At 45.3% G+C, this 25584-nt stretch overlaps 1 protein-coding gene and 2 long non-coding RNA genes across 4 annotated transcripts in view; 2 read left to right on the forward strand and 1 right to left on the reverse strand.

The window, feature by feature from the left end:
• LOC310834356 overlaps window positions 1–25584 on the forward strand; it is a 78485-nt gene that overhangs the window by 38366 nt on the left and 14535 nt on the right. The window lies entirely within an intron of this gene.
• Window positions 8725–14450, forward strand: LOC310834341. The gene is made up of 3 exons (XR_014559205.1): window positions 8725–8775; window positions 10791–10921; window positions 13559–14450. It is a non-coding gene; the product is annotated as an uncharacterized lncRNA (long non-coding RNA).
• MLXIP (MLX interacting protein) overlaps window positions 20541–25584 on the reverse strand; it is a 58616-nt gene continuing 53572 nt past the window's right edge. For both annotated transcript variants that reach the window (XM_083717084.1, XM_083717083.1), the window contains one exon: window positions 20541–25254. In XM_083717084.1, the coding sequence (XP_083573210.1) occupies window positions 25139–25254 (116 nt within the window). In that variant the 3' untranslated portion in view covers window positions 20541–25138. The remainder of the gene's footprint in view (window positions 25255–25584) is intronic.

Genomic DNA, 25584 nt, shown 5'->3' on the forward strand with positions numbered 1-25584 from the left:
AGCTGCCTCTTGGCCTCCTTCCTCTCTTGCTTCTGCTTCTGGACATCTCTCTCCCACAGACTCTCCCTGCTCACTAAACCCTGTTACCTCTTCAACTTCTGACACCTCCTTCTCCCTCTTCTTCCCCTGACCGCTCATCGTCTTCCCACCACCACTTCCCAGGCTCTGAGCCTTCGTCCCTTAGGGATTCCCCAGCTGGTGCCTCCCACCTTTCCTCTGTGTCCAGCCCAGTGGTGGCCAAATTCAGCACTCCATAAGTTTTGGGACTACAGTTCCCATCATCCCTGACCACTGGTTCTGTTAGCTAGGGATGATGGGAGTTGTAGTCCCAAAACATCTAGAGGGCCGAGTTTGGCCACCACAGGTTTAGCCAGTCCATGACACACAGTAAGAGGGAAATGATAAGAACGCTGTGGCTGCATTGCCTTTACTTGATTGAGCCTAAGTTTATCTTTTTGGAGAGTTCCTCAGCGTGGCCCAGCATGTTTGGCTTCCTTTTGGGGCAGGAATTGGTTTCCAAATTAACCTCACGACAGCAGCTTCTTCTTAAATCTTCATTATCTGACTGCTCATAGCCACATTGGCTTGCATGTGTGTATTTAATCGTGGCAATCTTGAGACAAAACTCTTTATCTCTTCCTTTTCCTATTCTTTTTAGAGCAAAAGAAGAAGAAGAAAGCACTCAAAAAGGCCCTCTGAAACAAAAATGCACATTTATGGCAATGCATTCAAGGCTATCTCATCTTCCTTCTATTGGTCAGACTCTCCTCCACCCCCAAATCTGGCAAACTGAGCAGATTGTTTCCATGTCGTGGAAACAGATTTGCTTCCATGAGGTCTACAGTAAAGAACCTTAAGAAGTTGTTGCTCCAACCCAGTGGCTCTTATGCTGTGAAAAGGGGCCTTTCAGCAATCCCTGGTGTATACCAGACCACACTGAAAATAAGGGGAAATGCTGGCGGCCAACTGGGTTTGCTCATAAAATAGTCACAAACAGAAAAGCAATGAAAAATTCAACAGGTGAAGCCTTTGTAGAGAATAAAATTAAATAACAGAGATAAATTTAAGCTGCTTTTCTACATGGCCATTTGCTGCAAATGGTGAAGCAGAGATGATTTGAAGTTTGTAATCCTCCAAGCTACAGGTTTCTTTCACATCATCATCACATGCTGAAAAGAAAATTCACTTTTCAATTACAAAACAATAAACTGTGGGCTGTTTTATGGGTTCTTTTGCTTTCCGGGACGGTAGTTCGATTGTAATTCGGTGCATGTCCCCATGAATGCACAGGTGGAAAAGCAAGAAAGGGATGTCGTCAATAAATGGTGATCCACAAGGATAGCCCTCACAGAGCTACAGTTGCTAGGATGGTTTAGCAATCAGTTCCTCTTCCACAGGGATCTCTGGGAATTGTAGCTCTGTGAGTGAAACAGAGCCCTCCTAACAACTCTCTGCATTCTTCACAAACTACAGCTCCCAGGATTTTGCTGCTTTGAAAGTGTGGTATGAATGTGGCCTAAGTCCTGGGTTGGGCCTCCTTGAATTCTTGTTGGGATCAAGAAATGAGGATTTGATTGGCACCTTGCTTTGCAATACAATGCTCAACCCTGGGGAAATATGTGTGTGTGTGTGTGTGTGTGTGTGAGAGAGAGAGAGAGAGAGAGAGAGAGAGAGAGAGAGTTTCTACTGTAGTTGGTACAGCGGTGTGCGGTGAATACAGCTTCTTCAATGGAAAAACTGACTCACAATGGCAAAAACACAGGGCAAACCTGATGCAGTTGCAAATGTACGGTTCCCATGTCTTCCACCACCACATAGTTCTTTATTGCCTATTGTTTTCTCCTGCTCTGAAGTATAGGACCCGAAGCAATGGCTTCCAGTTACAAGAAAGGAGTTTCCGACTAAACATCAGGAAGAGCTTTCTGGAGGTAACAGCTGTTCAGCAGTGAAACAGTCTCCATTGGGAGGTTGTGGGCACTTCTTCCTTGGAGGTTTTAAGTACAGTGGTAAAGGTAAAGGTAAAGGTACCCCTGCCCGTTCGGGCCAGTCTTGCCAGACTCTAGGGTTGTGCGCTCATCTCACTCTATAGGCCGGGAGCCAGCACTGTCCGCAGACACTTCCGGGTCACGTGGCCAGCGTGACAAGCTGCATCTGGCGAGCCAGCGCAGCACAGGGAACGCCGTTTACCTTCCCGCTGGTAAGCGGTCCCTATTTATCTACTTGCACCCGGAGGTGCTTTCGAACTGCTAGGTTGGCAGGCACTGGGACCGAACGACGGGAGCGCACCCTGCCGCGGGGATTCGAACCGCCGACCATGTGATCGGCAAGTCCTAGGTGCTGAGGTTTTCCCACAGCGCCACCCGCATCCCTAAGCCTACGGCATGCGGTATTCCCAGGCGGTCTCCCATCCAAGTACTAACCAGGCCTGACCCTGCTTAGCTTCCGAGATCAGACGAGATCGGGCGTGTTCAGGGTAGTATGGCCGTAGACCATACGGCCATACTTCTTCCTTGGAGGTTTTAAGTACAGTGGTACCTTGGTTTAAAAACAGCTTAGTTTATGGGAGAAGAATGCTGCAAACCCAGAAGTCGGTGTTTTGGTTTGTGAACATGTTCTGCTTCCTGTTGAGTGTGTTCCGTTTGTAAATTGAATCCCCTGCTGCTATGAAAAAGCACGTCTTGGTTTAAGAATGGTTTGGTTTAAGAACGGACTTCCGGAACGGATTAAGTTCAAAAACCAAGGTACAACTGTATATTGAAATAAATATGTTGAATCAAAAGACTTAACAAAACATCCTTAAACAATGAAAAGGCAACAATCATTTCATTTCCTACACCCTTTATTTTACACCACTGTAAATTGTAAAAAATAAATAATTGGTGTTTCCTATTTAGATCAATCCGTATAGCTCATTGAGTAGAGCAGAGCACGAGACCCTTAATCTCAGGGCCGTCCTTTGAGCCCCACATAGAGCAAAAGACTCCTGCAGGGGCTGGACTTGAAGACCCTTGTGGTCCTGTCTAACTCTTCCATGATTCTATAATCTAAGGGCATTGCTTTCAAGTGAAATCATTCTCTGCGCACTCAAACACAGTTCAAACACATTCAAAGGTTTTAATAAAAAGCAATCTTTATTAAATAGTTTTCCAGATGAAATACATTGTTTCCGAGAGATTTGCATGGGGAAATCTTTTTGATTCCTCAAGAATAAGGGGCAGTGGGGTGAGGGAGGCCAGGGCCACATCCACACCATTTCATGTGCTATGAAGCCGCTTTAAACACTCATGGCTTCTTCCCCCAAAGAATCTGGGAGCTAGAGTTTGAAAAGGGTGCAGAGAGCTGTTAGGAGACCCCCTGTTCCCCTCCAAGAGCTACAATTCCCAGAGTTCCCTGGCAAGAAGGGAACCCTAACTTGAAAGAGAAGTTGCTGAATTACAACTCATTACCAAACTAAAAACTATGGAGAGACCTGTTCTGAATGGAGATATTGGAAAGCATGCCTTGGTTTAAGAACTCTTTGGTGTAAGAACGGACTTCTGGAATGGATTAAGTTCGTAAACCAAGGTACCACTGTAGATATTTGATGGCCACATTGTCATTTATGATCTAGTTTAGATTAGATGACACTCAGAGTCCCTTCCAACTTTACAAATCTGTGATTCCATGATTCTACAGAAATCGAAATTAAGATTGAAAAAGAAGAAGCTAGGATAGCATTTACAAATCAAACTGAAATTGGAATCATGGTTAACAATTTGATGATTATACAGTGGTACCTCGGGTTAAGTACTTAATTCGTTCTGGAGGTCCATACTTAACCTGAAACTGTTCTTAACCTGAAGCACCACTTTAGCTAATGGGGCCTCCTGCTGCCGCTGCGCCGCGAGAGCAGGATTTCTGTTCTTATCCTGAAGCAAAGTTCTTAACCTGAAGCACTATTTCTGGGTTAGCGGAGTATGTAACCTGAAGCGTATGTAACCTGAAGCGTATGTAACCCGAGGTAGCACTGTACTGAGTTGTGGGAGGGTACTAGGATGAAAATGAGCTTCGCTTTTCCCCTGTAGGTGCTACTTCACATGTCTTCTCCAGCGCTCTGATTTAATTTTGCCCAGAAATGGAAACGGTGGTTTCTTCCTCTCAGAATCAGTTCCTTGAAATCGTAGGGCTGGGGTGGGGGTTCGGGGATAGGGGCATTTTAGGCTCTGGCGGAAGGGGGCATTTTGGTGTTTATCTGCTGTGGGGAGAGTCCAGATGCCACCCTCACATTCCAGCTCATGTGGGGAGGGGGAACCCCTGAGGATGTGGAGTAGACTGGTACCTTCCTCCTGGCCTCTGAACTTTCTCATATTATCAGGACATCTGGCCTCAAAGCCGTCATGATTCCTTACATTATCAGCACATCAAAGCCTGTCACTTCCTTCAGCATTACTGATTCAAGGTGAGGAATAAGAAGAAAATGTTCTCTGAACTTGGTGTGTTGCCAGTTGGAAACTTTTGGTGTGTGGAAAAGCATGAGCTAAATTTGAATTTAGGAGCCCCCCCCCCTTCCATAAATCCCAGTGCATGGCATGAACTTAGAATGAATTACTTTGTTTGAATGAAGTACTAGTAGCACTGAATGGGTGTGAAAATCTCTGAACTATACCTGACAGCAGTCCCCAGCATTGATGGATGACCCAAATGTGAATTGAATTTATTGGGGGGGGGGAAAGCTCTGCACATATTTACACCTTGAAGTCTTCAGTGGAGAAGGTGAAGAATATCACACTCCAAAAGTGTCTCTCGTTAGCTTCAGGAAGTCTGAGTCCAAAGCAGCCGTCAATCCTGGCTCCCCATCTCCCAGTGCCGCCTCAGCTGCTGCCAGCCAGAGCCACGCAGAGTTCTGACCTGCCCAGCAGCTCATGGAGGGCTGCCTTTGCTCTCCTCCTTCTTTCCAGCATACCTTTCTCCAAAACCTCAAGCCTCCTGTAAAACAACACTTTCTTTAAAAAAAAAAAAATATTAAAGATTTTATAAATACAATAGAAAAGATAACAGAAAAAACAGAAAACAGAACAAGAAAAAATAAAATAGAATTATCATCTTTTAGTAACCATATTTTCTTCACTTTTTGGACTTCCTCACATCTCTCGCTCCTGCGTTCCAAATTTATACAATTTTAACCAGCAATTTATCACCTTGTTTCAATTCTTATTCTATAAATTTCCAATATTGTGTCCCTAACTTTGAATACTTTTATCTAAGTCTTAAATCCCTAATTTAAACATAATATTTATTCAAAAATTATCTTTCTCTTAAACTTCACTCATTCTCAAATTCTTTTCCACTAGCTTAATGGCGCCATGATATTTTCAGTCTCGCACCCTTCTTAGCACTCATACAATTTACAATGTTTTTGGAAATAGTCCTTAAATTTCTTCCAGTCCTCTTCCACTGCTTCCTCTCCCAGGTCTCGGATTCTGCCGGTCATTTCTGCTAGTTCCATATAGTCCATCAGTTGCATCTGCCATTCTTCCAGCGTGGGCAAATCTTGGGTTTTCCAGTGTTTGGCAACGAGTATCCTTGCTGCTGTTGTTGCATACATAAAAAATGTTCAGTCCTTCTTTAACACCCTCTGGCCAACAATGCCCAAAAGAAAGGCCTCTGGTTTCTTAGGGAAGGTATACTTAAATACCTTTTTCAGCTCGTTATATATCATTTCCCAGAAAGCCTTAACCCTGGGGCAAGTCCACCAGAGGTGAAAGAACGTTCCTTCAGTTTCCTTACATTTCCAGCACTTATTATCAGACAGGTGATATATTTTTGCAAGCTTGACTGGGATCATGTACTACCTATATATCATTTTCATAATGTTCTCTTTCAAGGCATTGCATGCCGTGAACTTCATACCAGTGGTCCATAACCTTTCCCAGTCAGCAAACATAATATTGTACCCAATATCCTGTGCCCATTTTATCATAGCTGATTTAACCATTTCATCTTGTGTGTTCCATTTTAACAGCAAGTTGTACATTCTTGAAAGTACGTTAGTCTTAGGTTCTAACAGTTCTGTTTCCAACTTCGATTTTTCCACCTGGAATCCTATCTTTTTATCCAATTTAAAAACCTCTTTAATCTGAGCATAATGTAGCCAATCTCGCACTTTGTCTTTTAATTTCTCCATACTCTGCAGCCTCCAATTATCTCCATCCTTTTCTAGTATTTCCCAATACTTTGGCCATTTGGCCTCCATATTGGGTCTTTTCAGAGCCTTAGCTTCCATAGGCGACAACCACCTTGGGGTCTTGTTTTCTAATAAGTCTTTATATTTTGTCCAGACATTAAACACTGCTTTCCTAACAATATGGTTCTTGAAAGTCTTATGAGTTTTAACCTTGTCAACACTTTCCCCCCTCTGGGCATAGCCTGCCTGCTCACCTGTTTTCGTAATCAGGGAAGCTGGAATTCTACACCTTTCTCCACCCTTTGATAACCTTGAGAATCTCTGTTTTGCACTGGTCCCATCACCTCCTGGCAAATAGAAGGGGAAGAAATGGAGGCAGTGAGAGATTTTACTTTCTTGAGCTCCATGATCACTGCAGATGGTGACAGCGGTCACAAAAAGACGTCTGTTTCTTGGGAGAAAAGCAATGACAAATCTAGACAGCATCTTAAAAAGTGGAGATATCACCTTGCTGACAAAGGTCCGTATAGTAAAAGCTATGGTTTTCCCCGTAGTGATGTATGGAAGTGAGAGCTGGACCATAAAGAAGGCTGATCGCCGAAGAATTGATGCTTTTGAATTATGGTGCTGGAGGAGACTCTTGAGAGTCTCATGGACTGCAAGAAGATCAAACAGATCCATTCTGAAGGAAATTAGCCCTGAGAGCTGACTGAAAGGACAGATTCTGAAGCTGAGGCTCCAATACTTTGGTCACCTCATGAGGAGAGAAGACTCCCTGGAAAAGACCCTGATGTTGGGAAAGATTGAGGGCACAAGGAGAAGAGGAAGAGATGTTTGGACAGAGTTCTTGAAGCTACTAACATGAGTTTGACCAAACTGCGGGAGGCAGTGGAAGACAGGAGTGCCTGGTGTGCTCTGGTCCATCGGGTCACGAAGAGTCGGACACGACTAAACAACAACAAAAGGACTTTGATGTGCTCAATCCACAGCTTTGTCTGCCAATGGCCTTTCCCAGGCTAGCTATGTGAGCTGGCTGGGCTTGTGATCCTAAACTTTAATGCAAAAGTGGCTGATGACACGGATTTCCATTTTAAAACAATCTACTGTAAGTCAAGATGCATTGGGAGAAACAGCGTCTGTTTTGGGAGAGCCAGCATGGCCCCAGTTGCGAACAAGCAGTGTCCTCAGGGCTGGCGACAAAGGTCGGTACAACTGGGCATCTCCCACCAGGGCAGGGGACACTGCCAAGAGCACCTGGCCCTCCTTCTCTTCACCACTGACTGCACCTGGCTTCAATGGTGTAGTTCCCTTTCGCTTTGGTCTAGATAATGGTGGTGTGGAGACGGAGAACAGTGGTTGCTGCTGCCTGCCTGGACATTGTCTCCCTGGTTGGAAAGCAGGGGTGCCAACTTGAATAAAATATTGGGGGGGGGGAGCAGGTAAGCTCTACCCTGCATCATCATCATCATCATCATCATCATCATCACCATCAAATTTTATTTGTATCCCGCCCTCCCTGGCCAAAGCCGGGCTCAAAGCAGCTAACAACAAGTAAAAATAGCACAGTGTACATAAAATCACATAGTCAAATAATTAAAATACATTCTAAAATCAATTCAGAATCAAATTAATGGCAACCATTGGGCTAGAGTTCTATGAGGATTACAGAAGGAGAGAGGGGGTCAGACTGTGCCTTGGCCAAAGGCCTGGCGGAACAGCTCCGTCTTGCAGGCATTGCGGAAAGATGTCAAGTCCCACAGGGCCTTAGGGTCTTGTGACAGAGCGTTCCACCAGATCAAGGCCACGGCCGTAAAAGCCGTAAAAGCTCTGGTCGAGGCCAGTCTAACCTCCCTGTGGCCCAGGATCTCCAAGACGTTTTTATTTGAAGACCATAAGGTCCTCCGTGGGACATACCAGGAGAGAGAGGTCTTGATCACAAGACTTGGTGCATGCAACCATTTGAATGCCCATCAACTCTGGGGGTGGTGGCCCCTTCAAATATTTGGGGGGGGCTGAAGGGACCTCAGCCCCCAGGAGTTGGTTCCTATGATGGCAAGCCGTGTGTGTGTGTGTGTGTGTGTGTGTGTATGTTGCAATGAGGAGGAAGTTGGCCATGATGAGGGTGAGAGGCACTGAGAGGGCATGGTGGCTTCCCTGCCCAAGTTCTCTCCAAAACTTGCAGCTGCCACTGGAGATACTGAGGCCAGATGCCCAGCGAGGCCACAGATTGCCTGGGCAGGGATGGCCATCCTTTCAACACCCACCTGCTCAAATCAGAAAAGCACCACTCTAAACCAAACAGGAAAGTTAGAAAAAGGAAACTAGCGATTACAAACGCAATAGGAAACGATCCTAATCAGCTTTGACTTCCCTGGTCACTGTAGCAGCAGGTTGCTTGCAGGGAAAGACCCTGGTCCTCTTTCAAGAGAAAGGAATGCTCTCAGTCCCCACGTAAGATCTTCCACACTTTTGGTGGTGCTGAGTCAAAACTCCCATCTCTTCAACATGTATAAATTGGACACTATGGCTGATCCAGAAAGACACAGAACCTCGACACTCAACAGCAAAAAAATTGGAGAGGATTTCTCAATCAGTCATGCAAAGTCACAAAGGTGAGCATAGTATATTTTTTATTACTTATATATCTTATATATATCATAGATGGATGGATGTATGCCATATTATTATTAATAATAACAATACAAAAAATAAGATCTGGAGGGGGGGGTGAAGAATTGCATTGCAGTGTAAATGTCCGAATTTGAAATGAAGCAATGGATGGCGACAAAATATTTCAGTAAATGTGGATGTTTTTATTTTATTTTATTGAAATGTAAGGGGTCATGGAAGTTGCTCTATTATATTACATGTCAAGAATGATAACTGTATAAGGGGGAATGAGGAGGCAATCAGCACCAACAGCTCTAAAAGAGCTTCATCAAAGGGAAAAATTATAGATGACCTGATTTTCTGGGAAATATGGCTTCTTCATTTGATCACAGGGGGATAGAGAGCAAAGGTCTCCAAGTGTGCTGCCTTTAAGGAACTCTTCCCGCATCAACTTGCCTTTCCCAGAAGGCCATGCATGCTTTGGAGGATAGTGGGTGCTGGGGGGGGGGGGACGAAGCCCTGCAGCCCTTACGCTAGCCAGCTGCCCACAGGTGGGGAACCCTGTCCTGTGGCCAGCAGCAATTTGTCCAGTCAGCTTCTGAGAGGGACGTTTTCACCTGAGGGACGTTTTCACCTCAGGCAGAAACATGTTTTCTCTGGCCCTGCAATGTTGAATTGGGGGTGGGAGAGGCAATCTTAGCCTCAGGTAGCAAAATGTTTTGGACCAGGCTTATTATTCATTTATTTATTCCATAAATTTTATATACTGCTTGACTGTAAAAAAAAACCCAAAAAAACACACCCTTCTAAACAGTTTACAAAAAGAATAAAACAATCAGAAAAAAAGTTTTAAGGAGCTATTTAAAAGAATTGGAAAATAATTAAAATCAACAATAAGCTCAAAACACATGTCAACATGTCTGGTTACGCTTATCTAAGCAAAAAGTTGAGGGTGAAGGTTTTTTCCCGGTGTCAATAAACAGGCAGTTCAAACTTTTCTGCTACACTAAAAACTGTGCTGGCTGAATGGAGAGTGCTGGACAACTACAGATGAGCAAATCTGCCCATTTTGGCTTCTCTCCATTTCTCATCTTTCAAGTTCAGTTCATAATTCCACATCCGTTTGGAATTTGATACATACAAAAAAGGTCCTCATGAAAATCCACCACCAGGAACCCATGCTTGTCTCAGTTTCTTCTTTTATATGCATTCCTGCAAAGCCACCTCCCCCTAGCATAATGCATTTGTGTGTGTTGTTTTCACTCATGCATGCATTTTATGCACATGTTGTCCCAGTAAATGCATTTTAATAAATGTAACAATGTGCTGCATTAATAAAAACAACATCAATAATTTTTGCACACAAGCATTGCAAAATTCACAGAAGGGCTGGATTTCAGTTTGCATATTGTTTCGTTGAGAGCAAATTGGGTAGGTGTCCCTTCCTGTGCACGCCACTTTGATGACTTTATGATGTGAAACATTTGTAAAACAAACAACAAAGGTAATAATATTAATACAGTGGTACCTCGGGTTAAGTACTTAATTCGTTCCGGAGGTCCATTCTTAACCTGAAACTGTTCTTAACCTGAAGCACCACTTTAGCTGAGGGGGCCTCCTGCTGCCGCCATGCCGCCGGAGCATGGTTTCTGTTCTCATCCTGAAGCAAAGTTCTTAACCTGGAGCACTATTTCTGGGTTAGCGGACTGTGTAACCTGAAGCATATGTAACCTGAGGTACCACTGTACTCACATACAGGATCTAATTTCCCCTCCCCTCAACTCCCCCCACTCCCCCCTCTGCGTTGTGGCCTTGTAAGTGAGGCTGTGGCAGGGAAGGGGTCTTCCCAGGAAGCCTGTCTCTGCTTGAGAAGTTCCACTGATGAACTTCTTCTCCATCCTCAGGCTCCCCATCCCAGAGCCCAGTCTGGAAATCACTGATGTCGAACACACAGGGAAGGGCAAAGCCCATACTGCCTAACTCTGCTCTTTGTTTCCTCCTTTGCCCCCCTGAACAGGAATCCATGCCTTGGCCTTTGTCCTCTGCTGGGCCCTGGCACTCGCAGCTCCCCATGGAAAGCAGAAACGGTGGGACAAAGATTGTTGTGGGGAGTTGGGACACCAGGCAAAAGAACTTTTCGATGCCTATGTAAGTATGCTGAATGGATTTTTATTATTAATTAAATGTCTATACTACCCTTCATCCGATGATCACGGGGCAGTTTGCAATATCAAATGCTAGGAGCATTTAGCTCAGCAGCAAGGAGCCTCAGGCCCTCCAGGGATCTCCATCAGGCCCTTGGGACTCTCCCTAGGCCACGTGGCCTTCCCAGGCCCCACTCTGACTCCCCAACAAGCTCTCCCTCCAGCCCCCAGTGTGGCCACGCATTTCTACTCCTACCACACCTGCAGCAGCAACGCCATACCCTCCGACGTTTCTCTGATGAAAATAGGGACAGCCTAAGGAAAAGCAGGTGGCACTGTGGTCTAAACACTGAGCCTCTTGGGCTTGCCGATCAGAAGGTTGGCGGTTCGAATCCCCGCAACGGGGTGAGCTCCCGCCCACCTAGCAGTTCGAAAGCACCTCAAAGTGCAAGTAGATAAATAGGTACCGCTCCGGCAGGAAGGTAAACGACGTTTCCGTGCGCTGCTCTGGTTTGCCAGAAGCGGCTTAGTCATGCTGGCCACATGACCCGGAAGCTGTACACCAGCTCCCTGGGCCAGTAAAGCGAGATGAACGCCGCAACCCCAGAGTCGTCCGTGACTGGACCTAACGATCAGTTGCCCCTTTACCTTTACCTGTAAGGAAAAGTGAGACATCCCAGGACAAGATCAGAAACCGGGATGGCTTCTATAAATCTGGGACTCTCCCGGGAAAATAGGGGCACTTGGAAGGGTCTGCAAAACCACTTTCTGCCCTCCTCACCATCTCCACAGACTCCCGTTTCCACAGTGGGTGGCTGCCAGGGCTGCCACTTTGCAAAGGGAGCCAAGCTGGACTCTCATCCGCAGTGATCACCCACAAGTTAAATCGCCCCCACATGTAATGCTCAGGCCTATAGGTCTATGGATCCCCAGTCAGGGCCCAACCTGGCCAGCTGCTGGCCCCAGGCCTGTGTGTGCGTGCCTGTCTGAACGTGTGTTTCTGCAGGCGCATTTGACTGCGTGGGCGTTGGGTGTGTGGGCCCATCTAGGGTTGCCAACCATCGTGCATCATAGAGGATTGTCCTTTACTTCAGTGTAAAATGCTATGTCCTGTATTGTTTCAATACGGGACGCAGGTTCTGCATTTCCCCTGTTTCTGCTCTGCTGCTGCAATTTCTCTCTTTCTCCTCGCCTCTCACTTCCTTTCCTTTCCTTTCCTTTCTTCTTCTCGCTCCCTCTCCTCATCTTGCCCCCAAGGAAGAGCAAACCAGGCCAAGGCTTTCTTTCGTGTTGTCCCTTCCAGTTCCCTGCAGCTTGGGCTGGGTTAAGCTGGTCCCTCAGAGAGGAACAGGTTCCAAGAGTCTCTAGAAACAAGCGGTTTTGTATTGGTGTAGCTCAGAATTCCCAATTCTGAACATAGATATCTGCATGATATTTGAGAGAGGAGGGTGGGGGGGAATTAGCTCCTCGCAAGGCTTATTCCCCCCCCACCCCAATATTTTTATTTCTTTAGAAATTTAACCCGTGGAACAAAGCTTGTCTCCTCATCAGAATATGCCCCCCCATTTAATTTTTGCCCAGTACTGTACAGTACTGCTTGTGTGTGTGAAGTGTCATGTATTTCAGCTCTGTATAGCAAAACACGAGGGAAGTGGGTGGCGCTCTGGGTTAAACCACAGAGCCTAGGACTTGCCAATCAGAAGGTTGGCGGTTCGAATCCCGACAGGGTGAGCTCCCGTTGCTCGGTCCCTGCTCCTGCCAACCTAGCAGTTCAAAAGCACATCAAAGTGCAAGTAGATAAATAGGTACTGCTCCAGCGGGAAGGTAAACGGCATTTCCGTGCACTGCTCTGGTTCGCCAGAAGCGGCTTAGTCATGCTGGCCACATGACCTGGAAGCTGTACGCTGGCTCCCTCGGCCAATAAAGCAAGATGAGCTCCGCAACCCCAGAGTCAGTCAGGGGTCAGGGGTCCCTTTACCTTTATAGCAAAACACAGGCAGATTTACAAGTGTTGGGGGGGCACTCAGTTGGCTGCAATAGATTGCAATTGGTTGCTTTGAAGTTATTTCGGCACCGGGCTGGGGAGGGAGGCTGTGGATTTGCCCCACACCGTCCTGTCGCGTATTTTGCCAGAACAAAGTTGGCATCCCTTTCTCGTCCCTGGCACGCAGCCCAGAGGAGTGGCAACTGTCCTTGTAGTAAAGTTAAAGGGACCCCTGACAGTTAAGTCCAGTCATGAACAACTCTGGGCTTGTGGCGCTCATCTCGCTTTAGAGGCCGAGGGAGCCGGCGTTTGTCCGCAGACAGCTTCCGGGTCATGTGGCCAGCAAGACTGAGCTGCTTTCGGTGAAACCAGAGCAGCGCACGGAAATGCCGTTTACCTTCCCACTGGAGCTGTACCTATTTATCTACTTGCACTGGCGTGCTTTTGAACTGTTAGGTTGGCAAGAGCTGGGACCAAGCAACGGGAGCTCACCCCGTCGCGGGGATTCAAACCACCAATCTTCTGATCGGCAAGCCCTAAGTTCTGTGGTTTAGACCACTGCGCCACCCGCTTCCCACTTTGGCCCAAAAATGTTTCCCAGCCCTGGCAGGAGATGTCATTGTTAACAAGGCTCTGTCTTTGTTTCAACTTCCACAGAAGAATGATTCCGGGCCAATTGCGCTTCCCCACAACATCCGTCTCAACTTCACAGGATTGCCCAACTGCACTTTCTCAGAACCGCCGAAGGCCGAGGAAGGCTGTGCCGCCATAACGGCATTCCTTGGACTGCTGGAGCAGTTTAACAGAAGCCATGATCCCATCCTGAAGATCGCTGGCTGGGAGATTCCAACAAAGATCAGACAGCTAGCCGAATGTCGCCGTTGTTTTGAGCAGCAAAACACCAGATGCCCCAATGAAAATATTTCTTACACCAAAAATGCCTCTTTTACTAATCAGAAAATGATATATTACTATGCTTTCCAAGAGTACCAGAGTTGCATGCTAAATTTCACTAGTAAAATACAGTTTGTTTGAGAGAAACATTTTGTAAAGGGGTGGCTGCACAATAATGAGATCAGCTGGTCACATTTTTGTATACAGAAGACATTTCCCCTGGAGAAACTAAGGCCTATGAGTTGTGTCCCTGAGCTCAGTGGGGCTTACCTCCGAGTAATGATTTAATTGCAAGGGAATCAAAACATCATTTCAAAACACAATTAAAATGGGAAGGAGACAATTCCTTACTGTGGAAAGTCTATTCCTGCCAATAAATGTGGCTTTTTAATTTGATTTATCAACCCAAGAAATTCAACTGCAGTATGTCTAAATGTTTTTAATGCATATATTTATTCTATTTTTTTAAAAAATCTATTTATTTTTATATTGAGATTTGTGTGTGTGCATTTTATAAAGTAATTATATTAAAGAGAGGTTTCTACAATAATATATATTTTATTGATCTCAGGACGAAACTGGGGGGGTTGCCTCTAAATATTTAAATATATATTTAAAGTATTTGGAAGATCCTCTGTTGTATGTATTTCTGTATTTATTTATTTATGTATTTGTAAGCCACCTTTTAAGATTCACAACAGAATAAAATCATGCTATTTAAGGTTAAATTGTATGTTTAACATTTTATAGGTTAGCATTCAAAGGTTTCTGCACTGCCTGTTATGCACACGCCCACTTTCCAAATGCACTGGGAACTCACCTGGGACCTTAAAGCATCTGTTCAGCACCCAAAAGTTCATACCCTCCAACATTTCTCCAATGAAAGTAGGGACGTTCCCATTCTATAATGATAATTTTACTATTTATATCCCACATATCTTACTGGGTTGCCCCGGCCACTCTAGGCAGTTTCCAACATATATAAAAACATAATACAGTGGTACCTCGGGTTAAGAACTTAATTCGTTCTGGAGGTCTGTTCTTAACCTGAAACTGTTCTTAACCTGAAACACCACTTTAGCTAATGGGGTCTCCTGCTGCTGCCGCGCCGCCGGAGCATCCTGAAGCAAAGTTTTTAACCTGAGGTACTATTTCTGGGTCAGCGGAGTCTGTAATATGAAGCGTATGTAACCTGAAGCGTCTGTAACCCGAGGTACCACTGTAAAACATTAAACATTGGGGGCGGGGCCCTTTCCTATACAGGGCTGCCTTCAGACAGCTTGGGGGTGGGATAATTCCATACCCTACAAATTCTCTAATGAAAATAGGGACGTCCTAAGGGACGTGGGTGGTGCTGTGGATTAAACCACTGAGCCTAGGGCTTACCGATCAGAAGGCTGGCGGTTTGAATCCCTGTGATGAGGTGAGCTCCCATTGCTCGGTCCCAGCTCCTGCCAACATAGCAGTTCAAAAGCACCTCAAAGTGCAAGTAGATAAATAGGAACCGCTCCGGCGGGAAGGTAAACGGCATTTCCGTGCACTGCTCTGGTTCGCCAGAAGCGGCTTAGTCATGCTGGCCACATGACCCGGAAGCTGTACGCCAGCTCCCTCGGCCAATAAAGAGAGATGAGCACCGCAACCCCAGAGTCGGCCACGACTGGACCTAATGGTCAGGGGTCCCTTTACCTTTAAGGAAAAGTGGGAAATTCTGGGATCAAATCAGAATCCTGGACAGCTTCTCTAAATCAGGGCCTTCCCTGGAAAATAGGGATGCTTGGAGGGTGTCTGGGGGTTTGGAGGGTTCTCATTGCACAGAGAAGCTGGGGAGTCCCTGGCCTCTTTCTCTCTGGGCCTCGAGGTCCCCCCAGCCACCCTCCTCCCCGGCCCTGCTCTACACCCCCCTGTGAGTGTTTCTGCCTGTCTCAAAGGTGTCCCCGAAACTTGAGGATGCCTCTTGCTTCCCTGGATGGAGAACAGCATCTCTGGGGCTGTGCAGTAGAAAGGCAAATCTGCATTACTTGCTGCACCTCTGGGCTGGTCCACCCTTGACATGTGGCCCCTGGAAGGGACTGTGGACCCCAGGCTGCAGTCCACACCTCCCTGGGAATAAGCCCCATGGAATTCACAGGGACTTTTCTTAGAGTAAACATAGAGAGGATTGTGCTGTGGATCTCATTTGCTGCACAGACTTTCTCAGTAACTTCTTCCAAGCATGGAAATGTGCTGTAGCCACTGCATACCCAGAAAAGAGATGAGGATTATTGAAGTGACACCAGCAATGCAGGATATATGCAGGTGGACCCTGCAGCATGTTTACTTGGAAGTACAGTGGTGCCTGGCAAGACGAAATTAATCCGTTCCGCGAGTCTCTTCGTCTTGCGGTTTTTTCGTCTTGCGAAGCACGGCTATTAGCGGCTTAGCGGCTATTAGCGGCTTAGTGGCTTTAAGAAAAAGGAAACAAACTCGCAAGAACTCGCAAGACGTTTCGTCTTGAGAAGCAAGCCCATAGGGAGATTCGTCTTGCGGAACGACTCAAAAAACGGAAAACTCTTTCGTCTTGCGAGGCATTTGTCTTGCGAGGTACCACTGTAAGCTCCAGCATGTTCCATCGGTGCGCCCATGAGGTTGCCATTTTGCAGCATCTGAATGAAATGGACGTAGCTATGGATTCTAACACTAACATTCTTTTAACACCATCAGGAATGTTACATCGTTTTAATATTAAAATGGCAGGTGGGAGACCTTGTCTAAGGAGTTGGGATAGGTTTAGCCTGGAAAAGAGGAGACTGAGAGGAGATACGATGGCCGTCTTCAAATATCTTATGGAAGAGGGAACAAGCTTGTTTTCTCCTGCTCTGGAGGGTAGGACTCAAACCAATGGCTGCATGTTGCGAGAAAAAAGATTCCGACTAAACCTCAGGAGGAACTTTCAGATGGTAGGAGCTCTTTGACAGTGAATCGAAGTGGAGGATCTACAGGAGCAGCTGGTAGAAATAATACTACCACCTTCAGCTCCCATGTTTATTTTCTTTAGACCCTGTAAACCTGGCTTTGAATAGTCTCACCATCTGAACTTTTTGTTTCTGATGCATTAAGGTGTTTTTTTATTGGTATTAATATTTTATTGAAAGAATTTCAATTATAAGGAAATAAAAGTGTTATAGAAAAAAATAAGAAAACAAAATGTAGAAAGAAACAAGACAAAAATAGAATGTAACATGCACATTGAGTTTGAGGGGTTTGAGGAGAGTTAACAGGACCCAGAATGACTGCAAAGGTTCCTTAATAGTCACTGGTAAAGTTGCCAGGAACATCTTCTGTTCATGAAATTACTGGTACATTTACATATAGGTTTCACTAAATCTCTTGCAAAGGTCAAGTTTCATTCTTATTTTACAACTTCTTGAATCTCAGCATAAATCTTGACTTAGGTATCTCCAGAATGGCACTATTTTGTGGGAGTCAAGTGCATAACGGAACTTGTTTTCTACTTTTGAATACTGCTTTTTCTGTGTATTGAAGTGTTCTGTTGCCCTAATAGTGTAACAAATCCTCTGCAACACACACACACACACACACACACACACACACACACACACACACACTGAACTCGGTGTGGTTTGGATATTGATGGGGGAAATGCAATAAAAAGCGTGGGATGATCTAATAGATTAACAGAAAGTTGTGTAAACACCTTGGAAGCAAATCAAACCAAATGCTCAATCAATAAATGTACAGATGAAAGCCAAATAAAGAAATCATCTAGAAGAGTCTCTAATATTTGATGGTTGTAAGAAAAACACTGCTCTTTTTCCCTTATGGGGTACCCAAGAGCTCATATAGAGTCCTTTTGTAGGTTCTCTATCTGTAGGAGAAAATAACAGAGACCGATCATAGCAGGGGTAGGCAACCTAAGGCCCAGGGGCCAAGACGGTCCAAGAATCAGTGTGTTTTTACATGAGTAGAATGTGTGCTTTTATTTTAAATGCATCTCTGGGTTATTTGTGGGGCATAGGAATTCATTCATTCTTTATTAAAGCTGTTGCAACAGGGTGCTCCCCCACACACACAGGAGGGGAGGGAGGTGTGCAAGCCCTTACATAGACTTTGAAATTGCCCACCCTGTAGCTCAAGACCACCCCCCAGAAACATCATGCATACATCACAGAAGGGGTGTAGCCCAAGACCACCCCCTTAATACATCAGAGAAGGGGTGGACTACAACAGAAATCTGAGCGCGTTGTCTGCTAGGTTACTTGATTGGATTACCTGGGCATCCTGGCCACTCTGGTTTTCCTGAATCCAGGTGACAGACTCACCCTATTCATAGCTTAAATGTGCCCTTAAGACGTGATATGTGAAAGAGACAATGGGGAGATCTCACATTTCCTTCGACCTTGCAGAGAAATATTTGAGGTCATTTTGAGAGAGAGAAAATGGTTTCAGGACTTTTCTGTGGGTTTCAGACATGTGGTTTACATATTTGAATGTGTTTGCTTGGTACATTTATGAACATCTATTTTATATATAAATAAGACCTTAAAATTCTTATAACAATGGTAAATTTCAAAGTTACACACAAAAACCTGCTGGTCCTTAAAGTCCCTCAAAACTCTTGGTATTTTACTTCAGTTAGCACTAGCTTATTTGTTTTAAATTATTGTAAAGTAAGCCTTTACAATATATCATCAGTGTAATGAGCTGCACAACATGGCTTTTTTCACTCCCCATTTATCTGGCTAGCAGATCTGCAGTCATTTGCAAGCATCCTACTCACGCACACTCAAAATAAGTGTGACCTGCAGACCTGCAACTCTGAGAAAGCTTGATAGTGTTGATTTGATTATTCCGATTCTCTGTTGCTTACAAAGAAGTTGATGCAGCAAGTTTTGTCTTATGGAGGAAAGTGTGGTTGCCCGCAGATTCTTCAAGCATAAACGTGATTTATCACAAAGAGGCACAAAACCACCTTGCAGAAACTTTTTTTAAAAAACAAAACTCCAAGGCAGCAGAAGGGGGTAAATGCACGCAATACTATAGGACTGCTGGAACTGTTCAGCTTCAAAATGCGGGTGACATTGGCATGGTTTGCTTGGCTTGCTTAAAGCACTCATCAGGGGAAAAAGTGGTACAGTGGTACCTCGGGTTAAGTACTTACGGTAATTCGTTCCGGAGGTCCATTCTTAACCTGAAACTGTTCTTAACCTGAAGCACCACTTTAGCTAATGGGGCCTCCTGCTGCTGCTGCGCCACCAGAGCACGAGTTCTCATCCTAAAGCAAAGTTCTTAACCCGAGGTATTATTTCTGAGTTAGCGGAGTCTGTAACCTGGAGCGTATGTAACTTGAGGTACTTATTCATGACATAAATTCTTAAAATAAGAGAGTTGTACTTTATGGGTTTCCCCCACCCTTTTAAGCCTTCCAAAAGAACTGGAAGAATTGTTGTTCATCTGCGTAAGGACATCAGAAGAATTCTGTTGGATCAGGCCAATGGCCCATCTAGTCCAGCCTCCTCTTCTCAAAGTGGACAACCAGAAGTCACTTGGAAGACTGCAAGCAGGACCTAAGCGGAGCAGTCCTCTCCTCACTTGTGTTTCCTAGCAACTGGCTTTCATATATAGGACACTACTACAAAGCCATCGTTGCCAGCAGTCATTGACAACCTCATCTGTGAATTTGTCTAATCTCATTTTAAAGACATCCAAGCTGGTGGTGATTACTACCTCCTGTGGGAGCAAGTACCATAGTTTAACTATTTGCTCCGTGAAGGACTCTTATGTTTCTTGAATCCTCCCAAGAGTCAGCTACACTGGATGTTCAGGAGTTCTAATACAGTGGTACCTCGGCTTACATACGCTTCAGGTTAAATACGCTTCAGGTTACAGACTCCACTAACCCAGAAATATTACCTCAGGTTAAGAACTTTGCTTCAGGATGAGAACAGAAATCGTGCTCCGGCAGCAGCAGGAGGCCCCATTAGCTAAAGTGGTGCTTCAGATTAAGAACAGTTTCAGGTTAAGAATGGACCTCTGGAACGAATTAAGTACTTAACCTGAGGTACCACTGTACATAAATGAAGAAAGTGGATCAAATGGTTGCAGCAGAGAGGAACTCTGGATGCATAGCTAGGGTGCATGCCCCAATCCCTAGAATTTGATGGGGGAGCAGTATCTGTTGGCATGTGAATGCTGTGACTGCACCTACAAATATTTGCACCTACAAACAGTTAAGAAACCATTGGTCACAAAATGCTTTACCTCTCCAATGTTACATCTCTGAAGCCTCACAGCTTGGAGAACTGGGCTGTGGAAGCAACAAGATATTGTGTTTTCATGGTGCTTGAGGTTGAAGAAGATGGATAGTGCATTACCTCCAGAAATCAAGCGCTCTGCCCAGAGTCCTGGGGTTTTTTAAGATCCCAGAAAAAGATGAGTTTTACACACAAAAAGCATGAGATGGGGGGTGGGGCTCATGTTATGCAGTGCAGACCTGTCTTCTCTTTGCAAAAATCTAAGCATCAAGCATTTTGTGGAACCTCTGCAAGACCTCTCATTCAAAGAGGCTTGTCTCAGACTCAGCATCGTAAGAGGCAACAGCCACAATTTAATATTGCATCTTAATGGCTTGGAGCTCTCATCACACTTTCCTCTGGACGGGGCAGAACAGAAGTCTAAACCAGATGCATCACCACAGAGACTCTACGCCTCTGCTGAAAACTGACACAATACAAGACACGCCATGGAATCCTAAAAAAGAGAGAATATTTATTTTGGTTGTAAAAAAGTGCAATTGCATTGTTGAAAGACACCAACCCAAGAGGTTGTCATGGAGCACCATTTTCATGCAACAAAATTTTTTTCACAAGGCTGAAAGGAGGGGCAGGTCTGAGATCCTCCCACAGCTCGTTAAAAAGGAAAAGAAAGACAACCAATTCATTATAAAAAGCTTTTATCGTTTGTAGTTGCAAAACAAGCAATTTTGCCCAGAACAATAATTGAGGAAATATACAATTATCTGTACTACTTGCAACCCCATTTATTAAGCAAAATGCAACTTTATGAGCATCATTCAGATTAAAGCAAGTCCCAAAATATCCACAACCTTCCAAAGTACAATCATATGGAAACTACCTCTCTGCAATGCTGGTACCTTTTCAAAGCCATACAGAATCTTGATTGCTCACCACCTGTCTGGCTGAGGAAAATGATGGTAGAGTTCATAAGAAAAAGGTTCACCTGAGCAAAGGTAGGCAGTGTTAAGCATCTCTGGAGTGATACCCTTAGGAGACTAGATGCCAAGGAAAAAGGGTTCTTCAGCTCTTAACAGTCAGTCCAAGACATGGGTGGGGAACTTGTGCGCTGCCAAATGGTGTCACTGGCCAGGCTGTCAGGGGCTGATGGGAGCTGGAGCTCACAAGTTCTCATCCCTGGTCCAAAAGGAAGTTTTTTCTCTGGTTCAGCTCATGAGGTGTGAAGACAGCTGTGATGAAACTACTAAACCAGCCTTCACGCAGCCTGGTGGCATTTATGCATTTTGGACCAACTACTCCCATCACCTCCAGCCACCATGACCAAAATTCAGTGGCAATGGGAGCTGTAATTCCAACATCTGGAGGGCACCATGTTGGGGAAGATGGTCTTAAAAGGAAAAGGATCCTTGCCGTGTTCACATCTGGGTCAACCAAGCCAGCACTATTCATGCCACTGTATGCTAAGAGAAACAGCCAAACCTTGGTGCACCCAGGGAGGCTCAGGCAGAACAAATCTGTGTGCATGTGCCTCTTGCAGAGCTCTTTTCCACACAAAGAACTCTCACGGACCCAACTCCATCTTTGCACTGAAGGCAAGTACCTGAGAGCAGCTTCTGAAAAGTAGCTTTATTGACCGCTTTATGGTTTGCAGAGTAAAGATGGTCAGTGCTCCTGGAAAAGGTGGATGTTCCATTCCCAAGCTAAATGCTCTTGAGCAAATCAAGAGAAGGTAAACTGAAATGGAGAGTTTAAAAACCTCTCTTGTTTGCAGAGTGCCACAACCTGAGGAGAGCGAGGGAATGACAACGGACAGCTCCTGAAACAAGAGGAACACCTGCTGCTTTCAGAGCTGTTCAGGGGTTGGACAGGCGTGAAGTCTCCTGTCCAGGTACCCACAACAGTTTGTTCTCCTGCATCAGCCTCTTTCTCAGAGTCAGGAAGTGGCAACACTTGCAAATTCTGCTTGCTCAATCTGGTCAACAGAATTTGCAGAGGCCCGGGGCCAATAGGACGATTGGGGGGGGGTATGTTGCCCTGCATCAATCTTTGTTCTCTAGGCCAGTTTCTGGAGTTGGTTGCAGATCTTAGAAGGAGACGGCAGTGGATTTTCAAAGTATATTTGAAGAAATGGGAGAGTAGAGGAACTTGGGGCCACAAACAGAGACGGTTCTGAACAACTGCCCGTCCCCCACTATAGCTTGAGGTTTAGTGTCTTGGGTTTTTTTTTTGGCAAGAATCCTCTTCAAATACTGCTATGGCTGCCAACGTCTGAGAAAAACATTGAAATAACAGAACTGGGTGAAAGGGAGCTCATAGCTCTTTTCACACAACAACAGGTCAACTAGTGGCCCAGAGTCTAATTCTGGCCCGTGCCAGGAAGCTCCTGCCTATTTTATTAACTGTTCAGGAGCCTTCCTCACAATTCGGGGGAGAGAGAAAGGTGCTTGCTAGCTCTGCAGCCCCCTCCCTCCAATGCCACCAGAGCCAGCAGAAACCACCTTGCCAAAAAGAAACCACCTTGTCAGCTGCTCTGCAGATGCTGGCAACTGATGCTCTACTCCAACATAAGCTGGAATTCTTGGCTGGTCACAGGACAAAACTGTTGCTATGTTTTTAGGTAGCCTGCAGTCATTCTGATGCAGAGAAAACCCAAATTCATTGAGCAGGTCGGTTTTAAAATACTCCTCAACAGATATTGCATTGTTATGTGCACGGCTGTGGCTTCAGGGACAAGGTCCACTAAACAGGATGCTGAGGGTAACCGGAGAAAGCTGACTCTCCAGAGGCAGCCCACACTGTGGAGAAAGCATGTATGGTACCAGTCCCTGTTACACCCAAGTAGGAGCTGTAGGGCTCAGAGAAGAAAACAGGAGTTGGGAAAGGAGCTGGGATAGCTCAGTCAGTAGAGCATGAGACTTGGGGTCAAGCCCAATGCTGGGCAAAAGATTCCTGCATTGCTGAGGGTTGGACTAGATGACCCTCGTGGTCTCTTCCAATTCTATGATTCTAATCTGGTCCCTCCTCCTGCAAATGTAGCTTACTGAGAGACAGTTCCAGGGAAGAGGAAGGTCCAAGGAGCTCCTGGATTATGCAGACCCCTGGTGAACTTTTAGATTTTAAAAATACAGACTTTTAAAAAGCACTTCAGATATTATTATTATTATTTAAAAGTAGGGTGGAGCAAAATGCAAAGTGCAGAGACAACTGGGATAAGAAGAGTTGGGGAAGGAGAATGATTCACAGTATCAGGCCAGCCTCCTGCATGGAGTTCTTCTGGAACAGATGACCAGACAGACAGACACCACTATTCTAAATTAAATGCAACAAGCTGAAAAGGGCCTGAAAACAAGAAGCAGAATGGTATCTGTGCCAAATCTGCATTGTACATTCAGCAGCTATAAAATTCACAAATACTTATTAGTAGGGCTGCAATGTTTAATCAATTAATGGGTTATATTAATCGATTAAAAAAAACCCATGCTTTTTGACAAGCGAAAAAATTGCAGCAGACTGAAATGCATCTGTATCTTGTTATAAATGATAAAAACTGCAGATGGCAAGCAGAATCTTAAGAGGCATTTCCTTTATACCCCACACCCCAAGCATACATTCCTTCTAGATGTTGTCTGCATATGTCATCATCTTAGTAGAGGTAGAGGCAGGCTGTGGGACACGTGTCCCCCCCCCCCCAAGCACAGCCTGACTCTCAGGCGTAAATTCCCTCTGCTGGCTTTAAACCTTGGTTAATGTTAACCAGAGCCTGAAGTGACCTCCTGGTTAAGGACTATTATAGCTGAGCAGGGTGGTAGGAACAGAAGTGGCTTTTAAATGGCTAGAACATATCATGTTTCTAGGGACATAGTTCCTAAAGTTAAAAAGACAGTTCACATCTCTCTGGTGGCACTAAGTCATTTGTGTTGGGTTTTCAGGGACAGGCTTGTGGCCTGGGACAACCAAGAAGCCACTGAAGGTGACCAGGCAGGCAAGTTTTGTTTTGGAAGCCATTAGCATGCTATTAAGATGTGTGGGCAGGCAGGCTACTGAACTTTTTGCTGGTGGGCTAGTAACTTTTGTGAACCCCTTGGCAAGGCTAACACACAGCCTAGAGCTTAAACTAGTTGCACAGGAGTTAAAAGGTCTCTGTTTAAGAACAGAATGAGCAAAGCTTAAAGAAACACTCTCCTGTGTAAAGGGGACGGGCGTGTCAGCATATCTTGGCTTCCCAAAGGCTACAAAGCTAGAGCGGATTTCACATTAACAAAATACATCCTGCATTCTGGGTACAGCTGTGAACATTTTTAAATTTTCTCCTTTGGTTATGAATGTATTTCCCACCCCAGTCACCAGTAAGGATCCAAAGGACTGTTTCTGATGCACCTGAACGTCTGCCAGGGTCCGGTGGGAGACAAACAAACACTATGCCCCTTTCCCCTTCCCAAAGCCATTTCAAAATCTGCAGGGGAAGAACGGGAGAAGAGCTGATCTAGTCCAGCATCCTGTTCCCACCGTAGCCAACCAACATAGCTTAGTTCTGGTTCAAAGGCGGTTTGCCTTTTGCTACGGCAGCAGGAAGAACTTTATGCTCTGTTTCCTGCCAATACGGGTCATGTGGGTGCATAAGTCTTAGCCAGTGAAGGCTGAAGCCAGAATCCCACGTAGAAGGGAGACCAAAAGTCCAGTAACAAAATATAAAAGCAAGTTATATTTCACAAAGATGGAAATGCATTTCCCTTTTAACACATGGCTCTGCCCCCTCCGTCCTCTCCGAGCCATGATGCCTGAGGTCAAGTTGCAGAAAAACATCAGCACTGCATATATTTTCAGTATGTTGCATTGAAGGAGTGCTTCTATTGCTGGGTGCAGATATCTCACTCTGCGTAGTTACCTGAGTTGGCTTTCCCGTTTGACCAAACCCAAGCACAGCATTTAACAATTGTCCCCCTTGGCTCCCCCCACCGCCACACATCTTTCTCGGCCAAGTGCCAAGGCCTCCCCCATGTGCTGGAAGTTGACTCAACCACAAGGAGGTCTCTCTGGGCCTCGGTAAGGCTTGGGCGTCTGTCGCGGCTTGAGGTCACACTGTTGCCTTTGGTTAGGTTTCTGTTTTGTTGAGCTTGCGCATTGCCTCGGTAGCTTGTTCTGGCAAGCGAGACGGGTCAGAGAGAATGGAGGTGGTTATGCTCAAGTGGCGAAGAGTGTTCAAAACCACTAAGGATGGGAGGAGAAGCAAAAGAAAGAAACCAAGATTATTTGCCAAAAGAAGTGATGTAAGCTCAAGGGTGCTTTGCAGTAAAATTCCAACAAAGACACAGGTGTATATACTAAGTGTGACCACAGCTGCACAGGAGAGATTCTTGCAACGGAACAAGTCTATCATAAAAGTGCTGTATTTTTTGCTCTATAAGACACACTTTTTCCCTCCTAAAAAGAAATGTTGTGTGCGTCTTATGGAGCGAATGCAGGCTGCGCAGCTATCCCAGAAGCCAGAACAGCAAGAGAGATCGTTGCTTTCACTGCGCAGCGATCCCTCATGCTGTT

The sequence above is a fragment of the Podarcis gaigeae genome (genome assembly GCF_964106915.1).
Source record: "Podarcis gaigeae genome assembly, chromosome: 16".
NCBI classification, from domain to species: domain Eukaryota; kingdom Metazoa; phylum Chordata; class Lepidosauria; order Squamata; family Lacertidae; genus Podarcis; species Podarcis gaigeae.